The following is a 25,408-nucleotide window of genomic DNA, read 5'->3' as shown; positions in this document are numbered from 1 at the left end:
GGCTCTGGCGGCCCCGTGTGGCGGAAGCGGCGGGGCGCGCCAGTTCCGCCTCGGCGTCGTTGGCGCTGCACAAAATGGCGAAGATCGCCAAGACCCACGAAGGTAAAAATACCACGGAAGGCCGCGTGTCCGCTCCCTCTGGGGCCGCACTCGGATATTCCCCGCTGCTTGTGTTTCTCCCCGGCTCCCGGCAGCGTCAGGCGCGGCTCGTCGGGCGGGGGCCGAGCGGGCCGGGCCTGTGTGTAATGGCGGCTGCGCTCGTCAGCGCCGTGTCCGGGTCGGGCGGGGGACGGGCATGAGGGGGAGCTCTCGCTGTGCTGGTGTGGGACGGAGCGGCGGCCAGGCCCGTGCGGGGGAGCGCGGTCTCTGAGCTCCCCGCCCCCGGCCTCCTTCCGCCCAGCGGGCCGCGGCCGGTGCTCGGTGGAAAGGCCGCGGTGCTGATGCGAGTTTCGCATCAGAAGTGGCGGCAGCGCACGCTTATTCCCCTGCCCGAGCCCTTCGGCCTCGGTAGACGGGGGGGCGGAGAGGGCGGGAGGACGGGTGCTGCCCGCTGGAAGCCGGCGCGGCCGAGCTGATACTGAGCCGCCGCGGTGCTTGCTGAGAAAAGTGCCCCGAAGGAGGGGAAAGAGCGTGAGGTCTGGAGCATTTGAGCTGCCATTTTACACAACTTCCTGCCGGCCGAATGTCTACGTAGCAAAGCGGCTTTCTGAGCGATTTACCGAGTGAGCGCTTTCTCAGGCGGGGTGTTCTTCTCGAAGGTGCCGTGTGCCTGTGTGCCCTGCTGCTTCCAGCTCTTCTCAGTGTGAATCAAAGCTGTCTTTGTGGGCATTGACTGCGGCTTGCCCTGCGCTTAAGTATATTCAGGCAACGGAGAATAATTTGTAAAATTACACTGCTTCTGTGTTTTTGCTTTGGGGTTTTTCACTTGTGTTTCTGTGTACGATAGGTGATCTGCTGTGTTTTGTCTTAATTTATATCCGTAATTCACTAATTGAAAACTACCTCTGGATGGTGGTTGTGCACTGTGAGGTAGGCAGGGCACCCAGGTATTAATTGTCTTTTACGATTTTTTTTTTTTTTTTCCATTTTGCACTGAAAAAGCTTTTCAGATGGAGAGCCATCATCTCCCGTGGAAGTGGGGTTAATGTAGTCTTTTAACATTGCAGACCTCCTCTGACCTTAGGGATGAAGAAAAGCTTAAACTATTTTCCTTACTTTTTTTTAAAACTTAGTTTGAAGGGGGTTTTTTTTAAGAATTCTAGGGTATTTTTATATTATTACAGAAGTTGTCCTGTGCTTTGTTTGTATGCTGTGACATGCATAAGGGTTGTGTGAGATACTACCCAAGTGAGTATTACCCATCACAGTGCTCTGCCTTTTCTACTATCTAAAGAGATTTTTGTACTAAAATAGTAGAATTGTCAAGGTTTGTTTTGTTGTTTTTTTTTTTTCCCCCCCAAGCTGAAATTGCTTATTTATTGCAGGAAATGGTGATGCACTGACTTCAGTGAAAACACTGACATGCTTCCAGTTGGATGTGTTTTGATTAGTGTTGTATCAGAACAGGTTTTAAGGGGGAGGGTTGTTAAGTAAAAATGTGTATGACAGGGCATGATCATGTAAGGGTCTTTCCCAGCATGGAGGCATTAGCTAAGCAGCTTGATTATTTTGCTTCCGAGTTCTATCCTGTCTTTTTTCAGTTCCTCACTAATCTTTCAAATTGAGTTGTTTGTTACTAAATCATCTTGAAATATTTTTGATATATTTGTACTGTTTGTTAAATACTTACTGATTGATGTGTTCAAGACACAACTTGAAAGAAGCATCAAAACAGTTCGAGGTTGTGTCAGCTACGGGGAACTACAGTTAAATGGGAAGTCTGTTGGAGGCTGAAAAGTAAAGTTTTAAGTGTCAGCTTAGAAAACTTCAATAAGTGCTTCACCTTTCAATGCTGTTGAAGGTCGTTTTTAATTTAAATTTCTTTTCTTGCTCAGAAAAGAACAGAGATCTTCAAACATAATTGACTTAATATGTGTAAAAGTGCTAAAGGAGGTAAAAATAATCCACACAAGGGCAAGCTAAATGTGCAAAAATATGATAAGACATGAAAACACAGAACCTGTTTACTCTGTAAAATACCTCTCCAGCACAGGGGCTTCTTTTTTTAATGTTGAGAGTAGAACTACATGTGTGGTAACGGAGCAGATACTTTGAGAAAGCTCGTCTGTGAGCTGGATGTTCAGAGGCTTCGAATTTACATGTGTTGACTAATAATTCAGCATTTATGGTATGTTTCAAATCAACTGCACGTTAAAGTTACTTCTTCTAAAATCCCAAAATATATAAATAATAGAGTAAAATACAGGAAAGGAATTATCAGTAGAATATTATATTCCTCCTCTTCTTTTTCCCTATGTCCCACTCCCTCTCCTGTTTCTCTGTTTGTGAATGAAGCTTCTGTTATGTCCTGCTTGACTAAGTCATTAAACAGGTAGTTTGCTCTGCACAATGTATCTTTAAGCTTTGTGGCTACTCTTTCTTAATTTGCTTTTTATTACAGAGCTTTATTAAATACGGTGTGAGCCTTTTCAAGAAAGTGCCAGTTAACTCAAGGAAGATAAACACATGTTGAATGTTAAAATAGCATTTTCCATCTAAATATGCAATGCTTTCCGAGCTGGCAGCCAGGCTGCCTGTGACTACAGGCCTCCTGGTTCAGGGGGTTTTGTTCATGTCAGATGGGTGTTCTCTCTAGAGTGCTTCATTTAAACTGGCACCTGGAGGCTGTGTGGCATTAGTTGAAAATTAGGGTGGCCATCAGTAAGGTTTGTTGACCCTATGCAGACTTTGTTTTTTGGTATAGATAACCCAGCAGGTTTTGCTGTAGGAAAATGAGAATGCTTCTTACCCTGCCAACAGATGTAATCCCTGTAATTTAAAGGAGAAGGCCGACAATAAATGAGACCTCTACCCTCTTCATTAAGTATAGCTGTTTTAAAAATAGAGGACAAGGCCTTAGTATGTTAAGTGTTGGTAAGAACTATCAACAGGAAAATATTTTTGTATTAATACTTTTACTGCAGAAATCCCACAACTGTTTTACTTAACTCTCTTGGTGATAGTAAAGGTGGGAGGCCATGCACAAGCAAATCTTTGTGGCCCATCATGCAGGGCAGGGTGCTTGCCTAGTGTGTTATGTGTTCGAGCTGTAGGTCAGGTTGATTCAGTGAACAGGTGATGGGAAGGCAGGATGATCCTGTAGGCAAGATCTGTAGGCTTTGTTTCATGTTGAAGTTGGTTACAACTATGGATGTTCAGTCAGGCCCTTGTGTCCTACTGAAGAGGCAGGGTGTTTGTTGTTCCTGTAACTGCTCTTTGGAAATAAAGGAAATGGTGGTGGTGTACTCTAAAAGCACCGACCCAGTGCTGGTAGTGTTGTCCTTGGTAGAGATGGAAGCTTCAGGTGTTCCCTTCCACTCCAGTACTGCAATGCACCAGGCTGGAAAAGGAATCAGGAGCTTCGTCTGCTCTCTGGAGGAAACAGAAATAACAAAAAAATATGTGGAGAAGATACTTGAGTTGCACTGGCTCCATAGCCATGCCATAGGATGATTCCACAAAAGTGGAATATCTTAAGAGGAGGACACTGTAAGCACCTCTGAAGGCAGAGACCTCTGTGGGCAAGAGAAAGATCCCTAATTTGGCGGTAATTTCTTCCTACTGCTTCTCCCGGAACTAACACATTGGAGAACAATGTGTCCCAAGTTCTGGACTTACAGCAATCCCCTGGGCTGTGCAGAATTTTAGAGGGAACAGGATGTACCCACAGGCAGGATTCAGGAGGTGCTCATGGTCAGCAGTATAAGGCTTTTGTGAGGTTTCAGCTTCTCATGAACTTAAGGCATCACGAGTTTCTGTAACACAGACGTGACTGTCCAGGTTACTCTGCTCTAGAAAGCTGCAGAAGTTTGATGTGGCTGGAGCAAGATTCTCCTTATCAGCATTTAGGGTATATCTTCTGTGTGTGGGACTCTGGCTGAGTTCAGAAATACATTTCTGCTGGTTTTCCTTGCTAAAGCAGTGCAGGAATTGCTGCCAGTGAATACGGTGCTTCACATGAAGTCAGTGTTTCTTTCTGACTAAGTGAACACTTAGTCCTGCCGTTCTCACTCATAGCTATGGGGCAGAGATTTGTCAGGTAAAACTGTGTTGAATTGCCTCCCTAGAAAACGCCTTTGTACCAGAGGCATAATTTGGCTTACAGTGGGTTTGTGGTTGGTTGTTGTTGTTTGTTGGGTTTCTTTTTTTTGGTTAGTGGCAGTCTGTGATAAGAAAAGGACCCAGCTGTGACGTTAAGGTTGAAGCTTGCAGTGTTGACAGTTGGAACTTTTAAACTAAGCCATTCTGATCCAATAATTTGCATTAGTAATAATTTTAGCTTTATAAAAAAAGTATTCTTATTTTTTGTCAGGTTTCCTAGCAGGTGTTGCATAACGCTGTATAGTGTCTTTTGCAAGATGACTTGGTGGGAAAAACGTGTCAAATCTATTAATCCTGGAAAGAGAAGTGAGCAACAGTAGTAAACAACTATTGAATAGCCAGGATTCAAGATTATTTGTGAACAACATTTCCTGTAGCTTTTTTGTAAATTGACAAATTTCCTTTAAGTTAATGTAGCAGGCAGTACCACTTCAAGTGGGAGAGGGTGAACCACAGAATTACTGATGATGAAAGGGTCTTTTGAGACTTTGTAATCCAGTTCTTCCTCTCAAGCATGATCCTTTGTATTCTTTGCAGCCATGAAATGCAACTCTTGGGTGTCTTCTTGGCCATTAAAGTAATTGTTTTGATCTAGTGAAATTTACATTGTATGGATAAGTGTCTTTCCATATCTATTAGCTCAAAATTTGCATGAAAACAGAAATAATTTTTACAGTTATCTGTGCCTCAGTATACCTACAGTTACATTTGCTGAAGGTAGTTGGATTACTGCAATTTATTTTCTTGTTGCATTACAACGGATGGGAGGAAGGCATGGTTTAATTTTGTTCCTTGTTTTTTGGACTAAGAAGTTAATGTTCTTTCTGAAAGTACCAAATTTCTCTGGTCAAAGATGGCCACCAGAGTTGATTAGAGTCAGATCCTGACACACTACAAGAATGACAAAGCTCCCATTTGTCTTGTTTGAAGGGTGTTTGTTATCCAGAAGAATAGTAAAGTCTTCAAAGATGGTGGTGCAGGCAGGAATAATGATGGGTAAATAACATTTGAGCTGCCAAAGTGAAAAGAAACTGGTCCTAAGTTTTGGGAGTTTTTATTAACTTGTTACCCAGTGGCATATTAGGGTTGGGTTTTTTATTTACTTATTAAAAGATAGCACAGCTTTACAATTTCTCTTTTATTAAATCTTTTATTAAATCTGTTTTGAGAACTTGTGCAGTAGTTCTTTTGAAGAGAGTTGTTTAAATTAGCAAAATTGGTGATAACATTGTGAAAGGCTTTTTTTAATGAGAGGATTACATTTGTTGTGAAAAGGTTTTGTTAGTGTAGTGTTGAGAAGTATTGCTGTGGTGTAAATTACCTTCTCTGCTACCTCTGTCGGAAGATGAGATATGGTAACACTGAGTTAAATAGTTTGCTTTGGGCCATACAATTTATGTAGTCTGTGCTGGATCATTGAGGAAAAGCTGTTTATGAATACCAGCTTATGAATGATGATTTTATAGTTTTGTGTGTCATACATGTTTATTACTTTAGTGATAATCTTAGGTTGGGAATAAAAACTTGGTTTGCTGTACATAGTAACATGAGTATTACATCTTGTATGTATGTGTAACAAGACTTCTTTGTGTGTGGCTTTACCCTAGATATCGAAGCACAAATTCGAGAAATTCAAGGAAAAAAGCCTGCTCTCGATGAAGCACAAGGAGTAGGCCTTGATTCCACAGGATATTATGATCAAGAAATTTATGGTGGCAGCGACAGCAGATTTGCTGGATATGTCACTTCTATTGCAGCAACCGAATTGGAAGATGTAAGTGATTTTACGTGTTTTGTTTGTTTATGGCATGCAATATAAGTATTTCAGAATTGATTTTGAGAAATTTTTAGTTGCAGTTGCTTGAAGTAAAAACAGTTGTTATTAAAGCCATATTGGACCAAATATATCTTACCTGGGAAGCTTATAATCATAAAATGGTTTGAGTTGGAGGGGCCATAAAGATCATCTTGTTCCAACCCCCCTGCCTTGGGCAGGGACACCTTTCACTAGACCAGGTTGCTCAGAGCAACATCCAACCTGGCCTGGAATGCTTCCAGGGATGGGGCATCCACAGCTTCTCTGAGCAACCTGTGCCAGTGCCTCACCACCCTCACAGAAAATAATTATTTTCCTAATATCCACTCTAGACCTACTCTCTTTCAGTTAGGAGCCATTCCCCCATGTGCTGTGACCACATGCTGGTGGAAAAAGTCCCCCTCCAGCTTTCTTGTAGGCTCCTTTCAGCTACTGGAAGGCCTCAGTTAGGTCACCCCAAAGCCCTCTCTTCTCCAGGCTGAACAAACCCAACTCTCAGCCTTCCCTCAAAGGAGAGATTCTGCATTCCTCTAATCATATTGGTGGCCTCCTCTGGATGCACTCCACCAGGTCCCTGTCCTTCCTGTGCTGGGGCCCCCAGAGCTGGATGCAGTGTGCCAGGTGGGATTGCAGAGCAGATGGGCAGAATCCCCTGCCTTGCCCTGCTGCCCACAGGGCTTTGGATGCAGCCCAGGACACGTTTGGTTTTCTGGGCTGTGAGTGCCCATTGCTGGGTCATGTCCAGCCTCTCCTCCACCAGTTCCCCGAACTCCTTCTTGGCAGGGCTGCAGTTCCAAGTCTGGCTTTGTACTTCATGAGTTGTGCTTTGAGAGCCTTGTAGGCCCAAGCAGAAGGCAACAAGTTGTGGCCTGGTACTCAGTGTTAGCCTTGACTGGAATAATTAACTTTGTTCTGTTATTGCTGCCAGGATTACAAATGATGGTAAAAAAATCTAATAAAACTTCAGCCAACAAACTGTTTTAAGATTTCTGGTTCAAATTTCAGAGCTATTTTTAAGAATTGGCTTTCTCATAATACTGTGTTCTCCTTATGTATCCTGCTTGTAAGATATGTTAATTTCTATTGTTAAACATTTGATCATATTTTCAGTTGCAGGAGCAGTCAGAGTCTGCAGTTCAAATCATAAATTCATAGGCTATAGTTCAAATAATAAATACATAAATAAATCTTACACCGAGAGAATTTCATTTCTAGGAATGAGGAAGATTGTTTAGTACTAATTAATACATGGAGTGTTTTTTTAGTGATGTACTTGTGTCATCTATAGACTTCTAAGGATGCCTTAATTAAAAATTTCCATCACTCTGTGGCTCACTGAAAAAATTTCATAGTTTTATGAGCAGTTTTTCTTTTGGGTTGCTGTAAATAATTGAATAGAAACTGACTTTAATATGAAGAAGTAACAAAAGCAAGTGCTTGTATTGCTGTTGTGAGTAAGTACAGCTAAAATAACATGAATTCTATCTCTCAATTTTTCACTGTTTCTGAAGCTTTTTTATAGGGCTATTAAGTCTTGTTCCGTATATGTATATGACTTCTAAGAAAAATAGTTTGAGTATCTCTCACCAGTTCTCACATGCCAACGTGGGAACTGTAATGGTAGGGCTCATATGAAATACAGACTTCTTGTCTAATTAGTGTAGATAGCATACTTGATTAAATGTAGCATATTGAAGACTACTTGAGCCTGCTTAGTGATATGAGCAGGTTTATCTGAGTCAGCAGTTTGGGAATAATAAGACCTATATGAGAAAGCTTGTGAAAACTTGGAATTAACTACTCTACTTGTCCATTTTCATCTTTTCTGTGACCACAGCATGTACATTTGGTGTTAGTTTATCTAAATACAATATGAGCATCACAAATTCACCATGTCTTTACTGACAGGATGATGACGACTACCCTTCCACAAGTTTGCTCGGCCAGAAGAAGCCAGGGTACCATGCTCCAGTGGCATTGCTTAATGACATACCACAGTCTACTGAACAGGTACATCTTAATTGAAGGCACAGTAAAATACTGTTGTAGGCATGGGGGAAAAGAAGTGTTAATCTAACAGGTCTTGTTTTCTGGAAATATGAGATGTATATAATTAAATTTTGCTTTAATTAAATTAAGCTTGTTACTGCTTTAGTTTGGAATTCCACAGGGTGCTAAATATTGGCACTTGTGCATGTTAAAGCCAACATGAATGTAGAAACTAAACTATTGAATTCTTTTTTTACTGAAGTCAGATACTTCATTAAATTAAAATAACTGGGAAACTTCATGTCCTTTATACTTCCGGTTTTTAAGGAAAATGTAATCACTTAAGTTTTATGCGCCTGGAGTATTTTTCTGTAAAATTTAAAAGCACAAGAGGTAGAGCTAAGTCACCCTGCAAAAAGAATGGGAAAGGTCAACAGCATGAAATGCTTTGGTAACAAGTGAATAAATTCTTAAAATAGCAAATTTTTGCAGAAGTGATTTCATAAGTTCTGTATTAAAAAAAAATGAAAGTTCTAGTTACAGAAGTAAAATTTAAGTTGGTATAGTGTTTTGATGTTCCTGCATAGTTGAGGCAAAATATAATTTAGGTCTTTTTTAATAATACTGAAAATGAATACAGTACCAGACACTTTCTGTATTGGTCTTCATAAATATGTGACTAACGGGCTTTCTTGGTTTTTAGTATGATCCTTTTGCAGAACACCGTCCTCAAAAGATTGCAGATCGGGAAGATGAGTACAAAAAGCACAGGCGGATGATGATAATTTCCCCTGAGCGTCTTGATCCTTTTGCAGATGGTAATTTATCTTGGCTTTTCTATACCCTTTATGAAATTTTTGTCTTTAATTGTCTTTAGCCCTTTGATTTCTGTTGGCATGCTTATAAACTTAGTTTTGTTTTAAACATCCCCTTTTCATAGAGATTTGGTTGAAAATTTAGATGCCATATTCTTCATCTTTATAATACGAGTTTTCTTTCCAGGTAGAAGGACAAGAAAATTGTCAATGAGCCATTGCCATAGAAACACAAAGGGTTAAAGGTTTCTATTTTCATTTCGTTTTGGGTTGTGCGTTATACTTTGAACAACTTGTGTATTGAGTGCTCAGATTCATTCAGTACCTTGATAGTTTTCATTCCAAGTTATAGATTTACAGGGTTACTGCTTTTGAAATGCTAGTAGAGCACCTAATTCTTACCATCCTATGTAAATTTTAGGTGGTATAGCTAAAAGAAACAAAAGCATATATAAGACTTTGATACTATTAATAGTTCAAGTCTGTTCTGATAATTTTAGAATGAAAGTCAGGAGAAGGGGTGTTAGTGGGTCTGACAGAAATTTTCTTCAGGTGAGTGAGTTTCACATGTGGCAATAAGGTGCCTGTTGGCTTAAAATTAGTAGCTATTTTGCAGGTTTTACAAATGAGAATTTCAGCCTGCATGAATTAATAGGGATATTAATTATTTTACTTGCTTAATTGTAATTGATATAAACATGTATTGTCAGAATTCACAGGCCCATACTAACTGTCCTTAATTTCTTTCCTACAGCAGTACTGCTATATGCCAGTCCTGTCTGCATTCTTAAGGGTGCAGTTCAACACATCCTGTGTAGATTATGGTGAAAAAGTATTCCAAAGGAAAGTCCTATCAAAGCTAGTGTCAGAAAGACACAGCCAATTGGGCAGTGATCTTCAGCATAGAAATGTTTAAGAAGTTTATTTTTTTCCCTGAAGTATAATAGCTATACCACTCGTATAGCAAATCTGCACATTTTTCTTAAAGAAAAGTGTTTTTCTTGACAAGTCTCATTTCTATAAAGTTGGGCTTCTTTTAAAGTATTTAAAAATTTAATTAATGCAAGATACAGAGCATAAAACAACATATGGTGTACAAAACCCATTACCTGTGAGTATTGTTGTGGTGGTGTATGTACTGTATTGCATTCAGCTCCCAATCACAAGTGTACCTTGAGAAGAAAAGAGGGGGAAAGTGTCATCAAACAGTATTTTGGGGTTTTTTATTTTGTTTTATTTTTAATGAAGCCCTGTTACAATATGACACTAGAAGGTCTGTGAGACATGTCCAGATTTGTCAAACTTATAAATGGGTCTTTATGATAAAACAATTTAAACATTACTTAGGTATGCAATAGTTATTTATAGTCAGATAACAAGTAGGATTTAACAGCTTACACAAGGTAATGTTTTGATTATAAATATCTTTCCAAAGTGTTACTAATGGTAAAGAGATAATTTTCTAGGCTTCTATTCTGCTGCTTGAAGTCAGAACTGCTGATGGAGACAAAGGCACGAAAGTGTACGTATTCCGGATTAGCAACCCAGGAACCCATCACTTCTGAAGACTCTTAACTGTGTTGTCATTTTATCATTTTTATCGGCTTTAAAATATTTGTTTGAAACTGCAGTAGTTATGTTTGTGTTCAAACAGGTTAAATTGATCAGCAAACTGAATAAACGTAAGATACATGTAATTTTAAAAATTTTCGATCAAAAAGTAAAATTAAATGATCATGGAATAATATAATGCTAGAGCAGGACAGTAGAAGTCCATAGTTTCTGCTTATCCTGTACTCATTGTGCTCCATTCCTGTTGCTGTTCTCTTCTGCAGGAGGGAAGACTCCAGACCCTAAAATGAATGCCAGAACATACATGGATGTTATGCGTGAACAGCATTTAACAAAAGAAGAGGTGCGTGGAGGGAAGGGTTTTCCACTTGGACTGAGTTTCACGTTACAGCCTTTGAAAGCATGTTAGGAAAGTGGGAACATAAATTCTGTTGACTTTGTCTTGACTTAAAAGCCCATTTCTTTGGAAAAATCATGTTCTTCATATGTTGAAAATCAGTAGAATTTAAAAATGAAAGTTCTAAAAAACATCTGTTCTATGTAATACCTAAGCAATGCAGGGAAAAACAGTCTCAATATATTTTAATCTGGATTTTTTTTTTTGTAGTACTTGGACTTTCTCTTGTTTGTTTTTGTTCTTTCAGAGGACAGACAAAATCTAACAGTGACTGAGAATTACTCAGTGTCAGATGTTTGTTTTTGTGAGCTCTGTGTACAGGGAAGCCAGTGAGGTTTTAAAAGGCTTTTGGTGATGTACCTACAGCAGATGTTGCAGTACTAATATCTGGTATAAGATGGGCATTTGCTTTTAAATATTAGAGAGAAAAAAAAAGAAAAACCAAAAACATGCTTTAAAATTCATTTTAATAGGTAAAAAGATATTGGTAATATAAACAGATTTCTTGTGTAATACCTACAGTACCATCTTGTTAATTGGAGCAAGACCTTGTAGTTCCAGTGACTTCTAACATTGATTTGTCTTACCTTAATTGAGGAACTAGTTCATAATTTTGACAGTATTACTGCTTATGCATCCATTGATGAGTGCAAAACAGTCTGGGTTAGTGTGCTGTTTTAGCAATATCGTCTCAGGATTTTAAATAAGAATCTCAGGGCTTTTTCTGTGTCATGGGATGTACCTCATGTGGACATATTTCCTAAGTCATCCACCTTTAATTTACTGAAGTGGCTCTTGTTTGAAGCAGAATCGTAATGGTCTTAAGGCCTATACCTATAGGTGACAGAAACTGATAGCTTTAAAAATTCTCTGTGTTTGTATTTGCTGCAAGAATGGCTTGTATTGGAAAATCAGTTTAAAAACAGCCCCTCAAACACAGCTGCTCTGTCAATGTAGAAGAATTTGAAAAAAGAGTGGCCTTCAAATGAAAGCAGTAGCTGATTGCAGGTTATTTGAACAAAACCTCAAAAAAACCCATAAAAAGATATGATAATCCTGAAAAAGCTCTTTTAAAAAGTATAATTTGAAGAGTTCTTATGGTGGTTTTTTTTGTGCTCTTGAACAGAGGGAAATTAGGCAACAACTAGCTGAAAAAGCTAAAGCTGGAGAGCTTAAAGTCGTCAATGGAGCCGCTTCTCAGCCACCTTCAAAACGCAAACGGCGTTGGGATCAGACAGCTGATCAGACTCCTGGTGCTACACCTAAAAAATTGTCCAGTTGGGATCAAGCAGAGGTAATGACCTAGTGCTCATCAGCTGTCTACAGAAGACTTTATTAGTGCTAATCCTCTTGAGCATCAGAAGTTTCTTACTGTACTTGAGAACAACTAGCAGTCTTTTACTGTAGAGTATGAGATACTGATCCTTTCGGTTTTGTCTTGTATAGACTCCTGGACACACCCCATCTCTGCGATGGGATGAAACTCCAGGCCGTGCAAAGGGCAGCGAAACTCCAGGTGCCACCCCAGGTTCAAAAATCTGGGATCCGACTCCCAGTCATACCCCAGCAGGAGCTGCAACACCCGGCCGGGACACGCCCGGTCACGCAACACCAGGCCATGGAGGCGCCACTTCCAGTGCACGGAAAAATCGGTGGGATGAAACACCCAAAACAGAAAGAGGTATTGCTGGCTAACTGGGAGGTGCTTAATAAGTTTCGAATGGTTGATTGTACTGGGTTTTTTTCACTTTGAGTAAACAGTGAGTTCAGAAGCCAGGCAAGACGTAATTCTATTCTGACATCTAGTGGTTGATGTGGGGAGTTGTTCTTGTCTGAGTGTAGCTTTGGGTTCTGCCTGTGCTTAACTGGCATCTGTGAAACCATCTCGGCTCAAAAATCGAATCAAAGTTTTGTCATATCTAATGACTGCTGCAAGTTAGGATTTTAATGTGCAAAGGACACAGTAAAGGAGCACATGTTGTATTACCTTTCATAATATGTTTGTGTGTGTTGTTTTGGAATGGTTTTGGTTTTTTGTAGAGGTTGTCATTAAAACAAATTTTGGAAGCATTTTCTCATCTGCCTAATTTGAATTTGGCTCTTGTGTCTGAGAATGGTGAAACACTTGTTACCTAGTGCTTTTATCAAGGGAGTACATGGAGTACTTCGTTCAATTCCTAGAATATCTGAGTACTTTCTTTTTTTTTTTTTTTTTTTTTTTAGAATCTTACCTTTTTATGCTAAGGTTCAGCAGGAAGATGACACTTTTTCATAAAACAAAGTTTTCTGTTGGATATTTTTAGTGTAATGCCTGTGTTTTTTCAATGTTCACCAAAGTAGTCTTTACCTTTTGCATACTGTTTGTTAATTTGATACTGAAAACAGATTTGAATATTGATAATATAGCTGGAGTATATACTGTTCATCTTTCTGAGAAAATTGGGTTTGTTTTTCCTTAGATACTCCGGGCCATGGCAGTGGATGGGCTGAGACACCTCGTACAGATAGAGGTGGTGACTCCATAGGTGAGACACCAACCCCAGGAGCAAGCAAAAGGAAATCACGCTGGGATGAAACGCCTGCAAGCCAGATGGGTGGCAGCACTCCTGTTCTGACACCTGGCAAAACACCCATCGGTACACCAGCTATGAACATGGCAACTCCTACACCAGGTAAGCTCAGCCCCTTGCCTAAGGCTTCACTTTGTTTTGTTGGGAATGAAGCATTTCTTTTGTGCTGTGTTTTGAAACAGACTTTGGCCCAGCATGCTCTCCTGCGTGTATGAAAGCAGTCAGTGTATGCTCAGTTACTATTTTTGTGGTAATGTCCACAGCAACTCAGTTTTGGAGGGGAATTGAGACTAAGGTTACATGTCTGTTGCTGTTCAGTGTAGTTGGTAAAAAAAGTGATAAAACGCTCTGTAAAAGTTTGATATGTTATTGGCTATGGAATTCAACTGCTATGGGAACTTTGACTCAGGAGAGTACTTAAAAGTTAAGTAAACAAGTCATCTGCTTCTGTATACAAAGGATTTTTTTTAATGCTTTTTTTTTTTTTAAATTTGAATATAGGTCACATCATGAGCATGACTCCTGAACAGCTGCAGGCTTGGCGATGGGAGAGGGAAATTGATGAGAGAAACAGACCACTTTCTGATGAGGAGTTGGATGCTATGTTTCCAGAAGGATATAAGGTAATTCATCTGGATTACAATACAGCAGACCACGATGAAGTATTTTTCTTACCAGGGATTATTGATTTCCCGCCCCCCCCCCCCCCCCCCCCCCCCCCCCCCCCCAGAAGTAGAAGGTTTCACAGTAAGTATTGATTATTGATTGTACACACTTGTTTGACTTGGTTACTGATTTATTGTAAATCCCTTAGAAAGGGGAGGTCTAAAGGTGATCTCACAGGCAAATCACTAATGTGCTTCTCAGTGTTGGAAATGCCTGCCAAGGCCAGAAATGTAGTCTGTATTGACTAACAGAAATATCAACTCCAGACATAGACAAACATGGAAGAGGGTCACAAATCCTGGAACAGCAAGTATACTATGTTGATACAATTATTGAAGTGCTGCTTTAATCCTTGGAGACTTCACAATTTATTCTGCAAGCAGGAGTGAGCTTTCTTGTGAAATGTTGTCAGTACAGGATAAGTGCAAATACAAGCGGTCAGGGTGAGTTTGTATTGCTGTGAACATGGGATCTGTTGTATGCCATAACACACAAATCCCCAAACAAATAAAGTGAAAGCTACAACTTCAAGTGATGTTTAGTATTTAGTGGCTTCCTCATTTTATATCTGTTGCAATTAAAAATGAATTTTATTCTTCCTTCCTTAGGTTCTCCCACCCCCAGCTGGGTACGTGCCCATCCGTACTCCTGCCCGGAAGCTCACAGCAACTCCAACCCCCCTGGGGGGTATGACAGGATTCCACATGCAGACAGAGGACCGCACTATGAAGAGCGTTAATGACCAGCCATCTGGCAACCTGCCGTTCCTGAAACCAGATGATATCCAGTACTTTGACAAGCTGCTGGTAAAGTAGATTTCACTCATGCTGATTTAACTTCGCTGCTTTCTTTTGATTATGTAGTAATGCCCATTTATTTGTCTGGAATTACTTGTAGGTTGATGTTGATGAATCAACTCTGAGTCCTGAGGAACAGAAGGAGAGAAAAATAATGAAATTACTTCTGAAAATAAAGAACGGCACACCTCCCATGCGAAAGGTAAGATCAGTTGTCAGATACGTTTATGTAATCTCATTTTTCAAAAATTAGTGATTGTTTTCAAGTTTAGCTTCAGTGGTCTGCGGGATTCTCTTGAAGATAATCTCCTAAGGTTCGGTATCAATTATGGTTTAACCCCAACTGGCAACTAAACCCCACACAGCTGTTTGCTTCTCCCCCTCTCACCCTAGTAGGATGAAGGAGAGAATCAGAAGAATAAAAGTGAGGAAACTTGTGTATTGAGATAAGAATTTAATAATAATAATAATAATAGTAAAGGCCAAAAAAGAAAAAAGAAACAAACCCCAAGGAAACAAGTGATGCAGATGGAAAACACTTGTTCACTATCAACCAAGGGATGCCCAGGCAGTCCCTAGCAGTGATCCTTGGCCAGCTTTCCCTCTGGCTTACATGCTGAGCATGGTGCCTATGATGTGGAGCATGCCTTTGAGCAGTTTGGGCCAGCTGTCCTGGCTGGGTCCCCTCCCAATTTCTTGTGCCAATCAGACTTCTCAGTAGTGGGGTGGGTTGAGAGGCAGAAAAGGCCCTGACTCTGTGTAAGCCCTGCTCTGCAGTAACTAAACATTCCTGTGTTATCAGCACTGTTTTCGGCACAAATCCAGAATGCAGCCTGATACTAGTGACTGTAAAGAAAATCAACTCTATTCCAGCCAAAACAGCACACCCTGTTTAGTGCTTACTTTCTTTCTCTTCTATATCTGTGTGGCTTTTTGTAATTCAGTATAATTTAGTATTGCTGCTCTTTAGACAGTAATGTCAGTCACTAAATGGCGTAGGGCTTGTGTAATTTTTTTTTTTACAGTTATGAGAAACTGGGCTTATAGCGTGTTTTGCTTACAGGCCTTTGTAATTTCTGGATTTGTTTGTTACACTTGAATTAGCTACTTAGTGTAGCTCTTACTTAAGTTTTGGCCATAAGCATTAGGCAGCATAATAGCAGTCTTTTCTGCAAATGCTCTAAACTGACCAAGCACTAAGCTGCCTGGATGCAAATGCTGTAAAGTTACTTTCCAGATGGAGTCAGTATTAGCTCAGAAGCATGCTCTTCTTAAAAACTGAACACCTGGGCACTAACAACACAGTGTTTGTCATCACACATTTGTGCTTAAACAGATCAGCATAAAATGGCTTGAAATAATTTTGCAGTGGTTGGGGCAAGTACTTGGAAGCCTGTGGATATAGTCAGTTACATTGTAACTTGGTTAGTATCTGGTTTATGATTGTTCAGTGTTGTTTCCTTAGTTTAACTGGCAGGTTTTCTGGTTTTGTTTAGGCTGCGTTGCGGCAAATTACTGATAAAGCTCGGGAGTTCGGAGCAGGGCCATTGTTCAATCAGATTCTGCCTCTGCTGATGTCACCAACACTCGAAGATCAGGAGCGTCACTTGCTTGTCAAAGTCATCGACAGAATTCTGTACAAATTGGATGACTTGGTCCGACCATACGTACACAAGGTCTGTTGCAGTTTCCTATTTCATCTGATTTGCTCTTTCTGCATTTTTTGTGCGCATCAGAAGAGGATGATACAATTTTTTTAAACATAATTGTCTTTCATATTTCTGAAGCCAAACTTTTAAGTTTTTGTAGTGTGATTGGAGCGTAGTCTTTATAGTATTGAGGCATGATGTAAATATGATATATGCATATTTGGGAAGGGACCTTAGCTGATCTAGGTAGTGTCTTCAGACCATGTCCTTAAGAGACTAAAAACAATGTAATAGATCTAATTTTTTTCTGATCATCATAAGGCTTTAAGTTTGAATTAATGGAATCATCTCTGTGTCATGGATTCTAGTAGGGCTAGAAATACTATAGAAAGTATTAATAAAAGGAAATATTAATTTGTTGTATCTTTTTCAGATCCTTGTCGTCATTGAACCACTGCTGATTGATGAAGACTACTATGCTAGAGTGGAAGGCAGAGAAATTATTTCAAACTTGGCTAAGGTAAAACTCCATCCTTTATTAAAGCACTGAGTTAGCTTACATATAACTGCATGTTTGTGGGCATGGCAGAACAATTAACTGTGCTGTTCTTAAAATCCAGTTGGTGTGTTTTGTGCTGCAGGCTGCTGGTTTGGCAACAATGATCTCCACAATGCGACCTGATATTGATAACATGGATGAATATGTCAGAAATACGACAGCTCGAGCCTTTGCTGTTGTTGCTTCTGCTCTGGGCATTCCTTCTCTGTTGCCCTTCTTGAAAGCTGTCTGTAAAAGCAAAAAGTCCTGGCAGGCCAGGCACACTGGCATCAAGATTGTACAGCAGATTGCTATTCTTATGGGTTGTGCTATCCTGCCTCATCTCCGGAGCTTGGTTGAAATTATTGAACATGGTAAGTTCTGCTTTCCCAGACAAAGGTTTTTTTACCCACTTTTATCTGGAAAATTTTTCATACCTTAGTAAGGCACAGTGACAGTAAGGTCCTGGTTTTGTTGTTGCTATGACACTGAGAAACATTTCAACTTACTCTGAAAGATGACTAAAGATGAATAGTCGTTCAGTATTCCTGAAAATAAGTTAATCCCTTTTACAGTCCTCCTCTATTTTTGCTATTTTGATCTTAAGACATGAGTACAAGAAGTGGTACTAAACCCTACTGTCTTGCAGGGCTGGTGGATGAGCAGCAGAAAGTTCGCACCATCAGTGCTTTGGCCATTGCTGCTTTGGCTGAGGCAGCCACTCCCTATGGTATCGAGTCCTTTGATTCTGTCCTGAAGCCTTTGTGGAAGGGTATACGTCAACACAGAGGAAAGGTAAATCTAAACCACTTTCTTTAGTGTGAACTGAAACGGATGTGTACCTGCTGTAACTTATTAGAGATATATTTTGCATTTAAATAGGGTTTGGCTGCATTTTTGAAGGCTATTGGTTACCTGATTCCACTCATGGATGCCGAGTATGCAAACTACTACACCAGAGAAGTCATGCTAATTCTTATCAGAGAGTTCCAGTCTCCTGATGAAGAGATGAAAAAAATTGTGTTGAAGGTATGTCAGAATGATAGTTTACCATTGATATTGAATATGTATGTATTTCCTTTTCTTAAAATAAAAAGCAAAAAAAATATCTAAAACAAAAGCAGAAGAACCCACCCCAAATCACCCACCCCGCACTCCTACACAGAATTAAAACTGTTGGATTTTTATTTCCTGTCAGGTGGTAAAGCAGTGCTGTGGTACGGATGGTGTTGAAGCAAACTACATTAAAACAGAAATCTTGCCACCTTTCTTCAAACATTTCTGGCAGCACAGAATGGCACTGGACAGAAGAAATTACAGACAGGTATATTTGGTGGTTTTTTAGCTGGAAAATTATTTACAGTAGAAGAAAATTAGAATGTTCTTTCAGACTAGGTACTTACTTTTGTCTGTGTCCTGAAACTTGATTTTTGTTTGTACTAGCAATTTAGAAGTTGTGTAGCTAAGATGATTTTCAGGCTCTTAGGAGGTTGTCACGACATTTTACATCTGTGAATGACTCTTCATCAGTTGCAAGGTGGGGTGCTTCACCTCATTTATGTTCTTAAAAACACTGGTGGGTTTCTAAAGGTAAAAACAGGTTTTTTAGAGTGGGCTTAATGTGTTTCTTCAGACTAGGGAAATGGTTTTCAAGATGCAGAAAGTAGATTTTAACAATGTTTGCTTATTTAACATTTCTGTGTTTCAGTTGGTTGATACAACTGTGGAGCTGGCAAATAAAGTTGGAGCAGCAGAAATTATTTCTAGAATTGTGGATGATCTGAAAGATGAGGCTGAGCAGTACAGAAAAATGGTCATGGAAACAATTGAGAAGATCATGGGAAATCTGGGGGCAGCTGACATTGATCATAAACTGGAAGAACAGCTCATTGATGGTATTTTGTACGCCTTCCAGGAACAAACAACAGAGGTATGGCCAAGGCTGTTGGAGTATTTGGTTCACTGTAATTGTAAGCTATCTCACTGTTAGTTATATGGAAATGTATGCTTCTAAGTTAGATTTTTAGAATCCCTTTTTAGATGTCAGTGCTCTAATCAGTGAAATCCAGAGGCATCTCTGGAATGTTAGCATTTAAAAAGCAATTCTAGATTATGACAAGTTTAGTTAAAATGTAGTGTTGTTGTCTGATTTTCCTTTGTTGTTTTTACCCTCAGGATTCTGTGATGCTGAATGGTTTTGGCACAGTGGTTAATGCTCTAGGCAAAAGAGTTAAACCCTACTTGCCACAGATCTGTGGTACAGTTTTGTGGCGTTTGAACAACAAATCAGCCAAAGTCAGGCAGCAGGCCGCTGACCTGATCTCTCGTACTGCAGTTGTCATGAAGACCTGTCAAGAGGTATGGGCTTCTCTTCCAGATGTGCTCTGGCAGGTCATAGTAATGAGAGGAGAAGGAAAAATTAACTTCTAACTTTTTACTTGGTTGTAGGAAAAACTGATGGGACACTTGGGTGTTGTTTTGTATGAGTACCTGGGTGAAGAATATCCTGAAGTACTGGGCAGCATACTTGGAGCGCTTAAGGCTATTGTGAATGTTATAGGTATGTTTTTGTATTGATTACTTGGCTGTTCAAGAGCAAAATAAAAAACCATGATAAAACTAAATGTGCCTCTTTGAATTCAATAGGTATGCACAAGATGACGCCACCAATCAAAGACCTGCTGCCACGGCTGACACCTATTTTGAAGAACAGACATGAGAAAGTACAGGAAAATTGTATTGATCTTGTTGGGCGTATTGCAGACAGGTAAGTTGAGTAATGATAAAATATCTAACCTTCTGTGTGGGCAATTATTGTAGCAAAAGCTCAAGTTGAATCTTTGATACGGCATCAGGGTATTTAGTGTTGTATCTCTTGATATTTCTGAAGTTGTGCATAAAGCTTGAGATACTTAGACTGTTGAATTACCTAATAAAGGAAATGCTTAAGCAGTTACCTCTGATAGCAAATGAATAGGTGCTGCAGTTTGTGGCTTTATTTAAAAACTTCTTTCGTGAATGAAGAGGTAACTCACTTTATTCTCTTTCAGAGGTGCAGAGTATGTTTCTGCAAGAGAATGGATGAGGATCTGCTTTGAACTGCTTGAGTTACTAAAAGCTCACAAGAAAGCTATCAGAAGAGCCACAGTGAACACTTTTGGTTATATTGCAAAAGCTATTGGGTAAGTTGGTTTAATGCTTATCCACTTCTACATGCAGTTACCAAACATAGTGATGATTGTTAGTTTTCTGGTGGGAAATATTCAAGCTTCTCTACATTTTATATGTGCAGACTTGGTTTTACTCATTTTGAAGAATACAGTCATGTATTCTTCAGTAACGTAGGATGTTAGGCTTCTGAACAAAATTTGTGGACTAATAAAGTTCTCACCCCCCTTACTTGGGGGTGAGAGCTGTTGTCTCATGAATTTTTGATACTGTGATTTGCATTCAGTACCTTCTTTGTATTATTTCATAAACTCTCCTTTAAATAATTTATCTTCTCTCTCTTCTTTTTTTTTTTTTTTTCCTCCCCCCCACCAAATCAGTAGTTTATTGATTTTAAAGGTTTGTTTCCACTAAGGTCATACTGCAAGTCAGCACATTGTGGAATGAAGCACAGTTACCACCATTACGCATATTCTTTAAGTGACTGGTGACTGACTGAATGCAGATAGAGCAAGCAGCCAGGGGCGCTGTAACTGTTCTCTGTGCAGGACATAACCTATTTCTGTCAATGCTTATGGTTTTTTACAAGTCTGTAATTGCCTCTGGGATCAGAGTATTAGTGGGGAGGCTCTGCTACCCTCCAGAGTTCGCAAGAGGAACAGAAGGCAGGGAGAAAGCTAAGTCTAGGCAAAGTAAAAAATATTGGCTGTGAAAAGAAATGCTTAAGCTGTTCCATAGTTTTGTGTTTCATTTTTAGTGTTCAGTTTGTTTCCCAGTTCTCTCAACTTTATATGAGGGCTAAGCCATGTTTCTCTACCACTTGTTTGAAGCTTAACTAATTTTATCCAAGCCCTCACTGGATCTATTGACATGGATGCCCATGTTGTCTCTTCCAGACCTCACGATGTATTGGCCACCCTGCTGAACAACTTGAAAGTACAGGAAAGGCAGAACAGAGTATGTACTACAGTAGCAATTGCTATTGTGGCTGAAACATGCTCACCTTTCACAGTGCTGCCTGCACTCATGAATGAATACAGAGTTCCAGAACTGAATGTCCAGAATGGTGTGTTAAAATCTCTTTCTTTCCTGTTTGAATACATTGGAGAGATGGGAAAAGACTACATTTATGCTGTTACACCATTGCTTGAAGATGCTTTAATGGACAGGTGAGTGCACTTCTTCTGTGGTACAGGTACCCATAGTCATATTTAAGTATATACCTGATCGTTAATGATAGCAAATATGCATATTGTCCTTGTTTGCTGAAGGCTTTAAGTGACCAGCGTAATTTGGAAGCTGTTACTTGCAAACAATTTGGATTATATATGCTCCAATTTTACTAATAATTCTGAAGATTAAAATTGTAAAAGCATCTTCAGTGAGTCAAGACTTCTTCCATTAAAACTGCTTTTGATCATTTCTGTTGTTGGTACTTCTGTGGAATTGGAGTGCAGTAATTTGTCAGAAAACTCACATCTTTTTTCACTTTATTAATTTTTGATACTCTGCCTCTTGCTGTCAGTAAGTATAGCTTAAAAATGTTAGTGCTTTCAAGAAAAGTGTAACTGAAAATAAACACTATGCTTGTCCAATCATGTTGCTTCTAAGTCTATTTTATTAATAGCCCATTGTTCTCTTTGCAGGGATCTTGTACACAGACAGACAGCCAGTGCTGTGGTGCAGCATATGTCCCTCGGTGTTTATGGGTTCGGCTGTGAAGATTCCCTTAATCACTTGTTAAATTACGTGTGGCCTAATGTGTTTGAAACCTCTCCTCACGTCATCCAGGCAGTTATGGGGGCTCTGGAGGGCCTCAGAGTCGCTATTGGGCCCTGCAGGATGTTGCAGTATTGTTTACAGGTATGGCCTTGTGTGTGCTGGGGCAGCAGAGACAGCAGTTGTCAGGGAGGACTTCTTTGCAGGAGACAAAAAAGTCAACTGAGGATGATTTCCAGCAAAGGAAAAACTGGCTTTTTGTCTCCAAAGTATTATTTAAACATGATATTGTGTGCCAAGGACTTGAATAATGGAAATAGACAGTAAACAGAGGGTTTGGTGTAGGGAGATAGGTGATCACATCACAGAACTTGTGTAGAAAGAGCAGGTAATTAGATTTTCAGTTGACTAAAATAGCCTGGCACTTTGATTTCTAAATTGGAAGCATCTCACAAATTTTGAAGATGTGAACTAATGACTGGGGAATAAATTAGCTGTGGGAGGGGTTATGACAAGTAACCAGTGAGATAAATAAATGAGAGGATAGGATTAATAGTCATGATTTGTCATTAGCCAAGAGAAACAGTGAGATGATTAGAAGAGTGAAGCACTATAAAACAGAGCCTTGATTAAAATTTATACTGCTAGATCAACACTAGGCAGTTCAGCTTTTGTAAATGTGCATGTGGTGCTAAAATCTGAAGGCTCCTTTTCTGTGTAATTGCGCGTAACAGTGGCTGTGTTGGCTATGGAATCAAAACTCACCTAACAGGTGGGGAGCAAGGATTAAGGTAATGCAGGGCGGTGTAGAGAAGGTGTGCCAGCATTTTAGTAGCAAGTTGCAGGTAGGAAATTTCACACTTCTGCAGTGTGGGGACCTCAGCATGAAGATACTGATGTCAGTAGGAGGGAGAAGGTCTCTTGCAGTGTATATTCTTGCAAATACTGTTTGTATATACTGTTATTATATAGAACTGTTTTTTCCTGGAGCTTGTATATTCTACCCATTTATTAAATGCTTATTTTCCAATGCTTGATTAAATTCAACAAAAGACATTGGGACTTCAAGCTTTTATTGCATTTTGTTCTTTTCTGTTTTCTAGGGTTTGTTTCACCCTGCCAGAAAAGTCAGAGATGTTTATTGGAAGATCTATAATTCAATCTACATTGGATCACAGGATGCTCTGATAGCACATTATCCAAGAATCTATAATGATGAAAAGAACACCTATATTCGTTATGAACTTGATTACATCTTATAATCTTCTTGTTCAGTTGTTTGTGTTTAATGCACAGCTGTTGTTCAGTTAAATGCTTTGGATTTCATGATGTAAAATTTTAAAATTTTGGAGATCAGTGTAGAGCTGGTCAGAGGCAGAGCTAGGTATCCAGTAGCATGATTTTTTAAATATGTCCTTGTTTTTTGATGTTAAACAGTTAAAGCCAGTAGTGACCAACAAAACAGTGATTACAATGTACTGGAGGGATTTTGTTTTGGATCCATCTTTATGAAGATTTAGATTTCATTCCTTGTGTTTAAAGGGGAAGTTTATTTGAGAAATAAACATTTGTGTATAAAAACTAATTTGTGTGTGGTTTTTGGACAGAGGGGCTTGTAAAATGAGTCCCTTTGGATTAAGTATTTGTTCATGTAATAAATAGGTGGTATAAAACATTTTAACCCTTTTTGTCATCCACTAGCTTTTGAATAAATAAGAAAAATGTACCAACTGTAGTTAATGTGTGTATCTTTGTCATGCAATAATGTAGCTGTAGCCTGGCTGATGGTTGTAGTAGTATCAGCTTATTTTCATGGAAAAAATAGTATTTACTTGCTTGTTACTGCTTCATCTGCAGTATCCTGGTGGGCATTGATTAGCTTGTTAAATTTTCAGAAGTTAAGCAGTTTTATTGTAAATGTTATTTGTAGAATCAGTTGTGAAAATTATGTATATTGATCATATTATGTTTAAAAAGCCAAATATTTATAGGCTGTGCTATAATTCTGTTAAAGAGCTAGGAAAGTTAAGTCCCCAGCACCTTAGATGAGGCAGTTTCTAAGAAAAGCATTCTGTTTTCTCATTTGCTTTTTGCCTTTTGTGTGTGTACTACAAAGAAAAAGGTCTTGTTGTCTGACAGTAAACCACCTAAAACCCAAGGATGAATCATGCTGGTAGTAGTGTGCATTACCCCATGTTTGTAAGGTAACAGGAGGCAGTAGCTGGCTATTGGACACCTTGTTCTACAAGTCCTTGACTCAAGTGATTCATTTCCATCTTACCAAGTTCAATGCAGTGGTGTTGTCTGACTTCTCTGCTGTTTTACATAAATGTGAGAGTCTTTAACTGTTCAGCATATAAGAAAATTTCACCCTACCTTTCAGGGCCTAAGTTTTTGTTAGGGGTTTGGGATGGCACAAAAGCAACTTGGGACCCTTTTGTTAATAAAGGTACTAATTTGTTAGGAAAGGAGAGAAGTTGCTTTTTTCAGCACTGAGCTGTATTGTGGAACTTGCTAGGTAAAACCAGCTGCAACTTCTTGAAGTCTTTATTGCTGAACTGTTTCCTCTGAGAATAAGGTGCATTCTAGTTTATTTCTAGTGGTTTGATGCTGAATAGTGTTGTTTGTATTACAGATAGCCTGCCATCTTCATTGCTTCAGTAGTTCTGCAAGACAGAATCAAGCAAGTGCCAGTAGAGAGGGAGGAGAGCTGAAAACAAAGCAGGGTTTTGAGAGATGAGCCAAAAGAGAGCTCTGAAACAGGTAGGAATGGATGATCGCTCCTGACTTCTAGGTGGGTCTCAGCAAATTCATTATTCTTAGAAATAAGTAAAATTATAAACATTTTCTCAAGGTGGAGGGGAGCAACTTCAAGTTGTTCTCACTTTTGTATTTTTCAAGCTCATCACTTTTAAATCTCAAAAATACTTTCATAAGTCTTTTTGAGGAAGATGCAATGTTTCCCTTGTTTCCTGAGAAAGAGGGAAAAGGAAGGGAGAGTTGTTTGATGAGACAGAATTGTATATAAAACTGATGTTCATGTGTGGGTTTTTTGCTATCCCAAGTATCTGGTAAGAAAAAGGGTTTGAAATGGCAGTATTTAATTAAGTGCAGTTCTTGATAGGCAGAGTCATCAGGAAGCATTTTTGTCCTCCTTGAGACTTTGTGGATCTGTGGAACTCTTACCTACAGAAGCCATCTCTGTATCAGAGACTGATGTGACTTTCTGGGAGCCTACAGCAGCTTGTAAAGGATTTTGCTTTTGTTGTTTAGCAACCACACTGATTAAGAGGGAAGATTAAGGAGGAAATTTGGGGGAAATAAATAATTACGTAGATATACTAGTGTGACATCTGTCCACCTATAGGCAAACATGTTTCTTTTCCGGTACAAACTAAAGTCATTAATGAATGGGAAAGTTTTACTCTGAGGTGGTAGCTGGTGCTCACTTG

General features: G+C 39.4%; 1 protein-coding gene across 3 annotated transcripts; it reads left to right on the top strand.

Moving 5' to 3' along the window:
* On the top strand, positions 1-23,691 carry SF3B1 (splicing factor 3b subunit 1). 3 transcript variants are annotated; one of them, XM_032114171.1, is made up of 25 exons: positions 2-102; positions 5,868-6,034; positions 7,985-8,086; positions 8,769-8,883; positions 10,716-10,795; positions 11,976-12,143; positions 12,296-12,530; positions 13,309-13,521; positions 13,921-14,042; positions 14,694-14,891; positions 14,983-15,084; positions 16,379-16,558; positions 16,965-17,051; positions 17,173-17,443; positions 17,719-17,864; positions 17,952-18,098; positions 18,268-18,393; positions 18,778-18,999; positions 19,245-19,427; positions 19,518-19,629; positions 19,716-19,836; positions 20,120-20,251; positions 21,134-21,406; positions 21,884-22,100; positions 23,060-23,691. In XM_032114171.1, the coding sequence occupies exons 1-25, from the start codon at positions 75-77 to the stop codon at positions 23,216-23,218; spliced, it is 3,906 nt and encodes a 1,301-aa protein (XP_031970062.1). In that variant the 5' UTR covers positions 2-74; the 3' UTR covers positions 23,219-23,691. The 3 variants fall into 3 exon arrangements, with proteins under 3 accessions (XP_031970064.1, XP_031970062.1, XP_031970063.1); XM_032114172.1 differs by lacking the exons at positions 2-102; positions 5,868-6,034 and adding an exon at positions 10,347-10,402; XM_032114173.1 differs by lacking the exons at positions 10,716-10,795; positions 11,976-12,143; positions 12,296-12,530; ... (16 more) ...; positions 21,884-22,100; positions 23,060-23,691 and adding an exon at positions 10,347-10,595 and having other exon boundaries at positions 1-102.
* The last annotated feature ends 1,717 nt before the right edge of the window (positions 23,692-25,408 follow it).

This window comes from Corvus moneduloides, chromosome 7 (assembly GCF_009650955.1).
Source record: "Corvus moneduloides isolate bCorMon1 chromosome 7, bCorMon1.pri, whole genome shotgun sequence".
NCBI lineage: Eukaryota > Metazoa > Chordata > Aves > Passeriformes > Corvidae > Corvus > Corvus moneduloides.
This window is presented reverse-complemented; position numbering and strand designations above follow the sequence as displayed.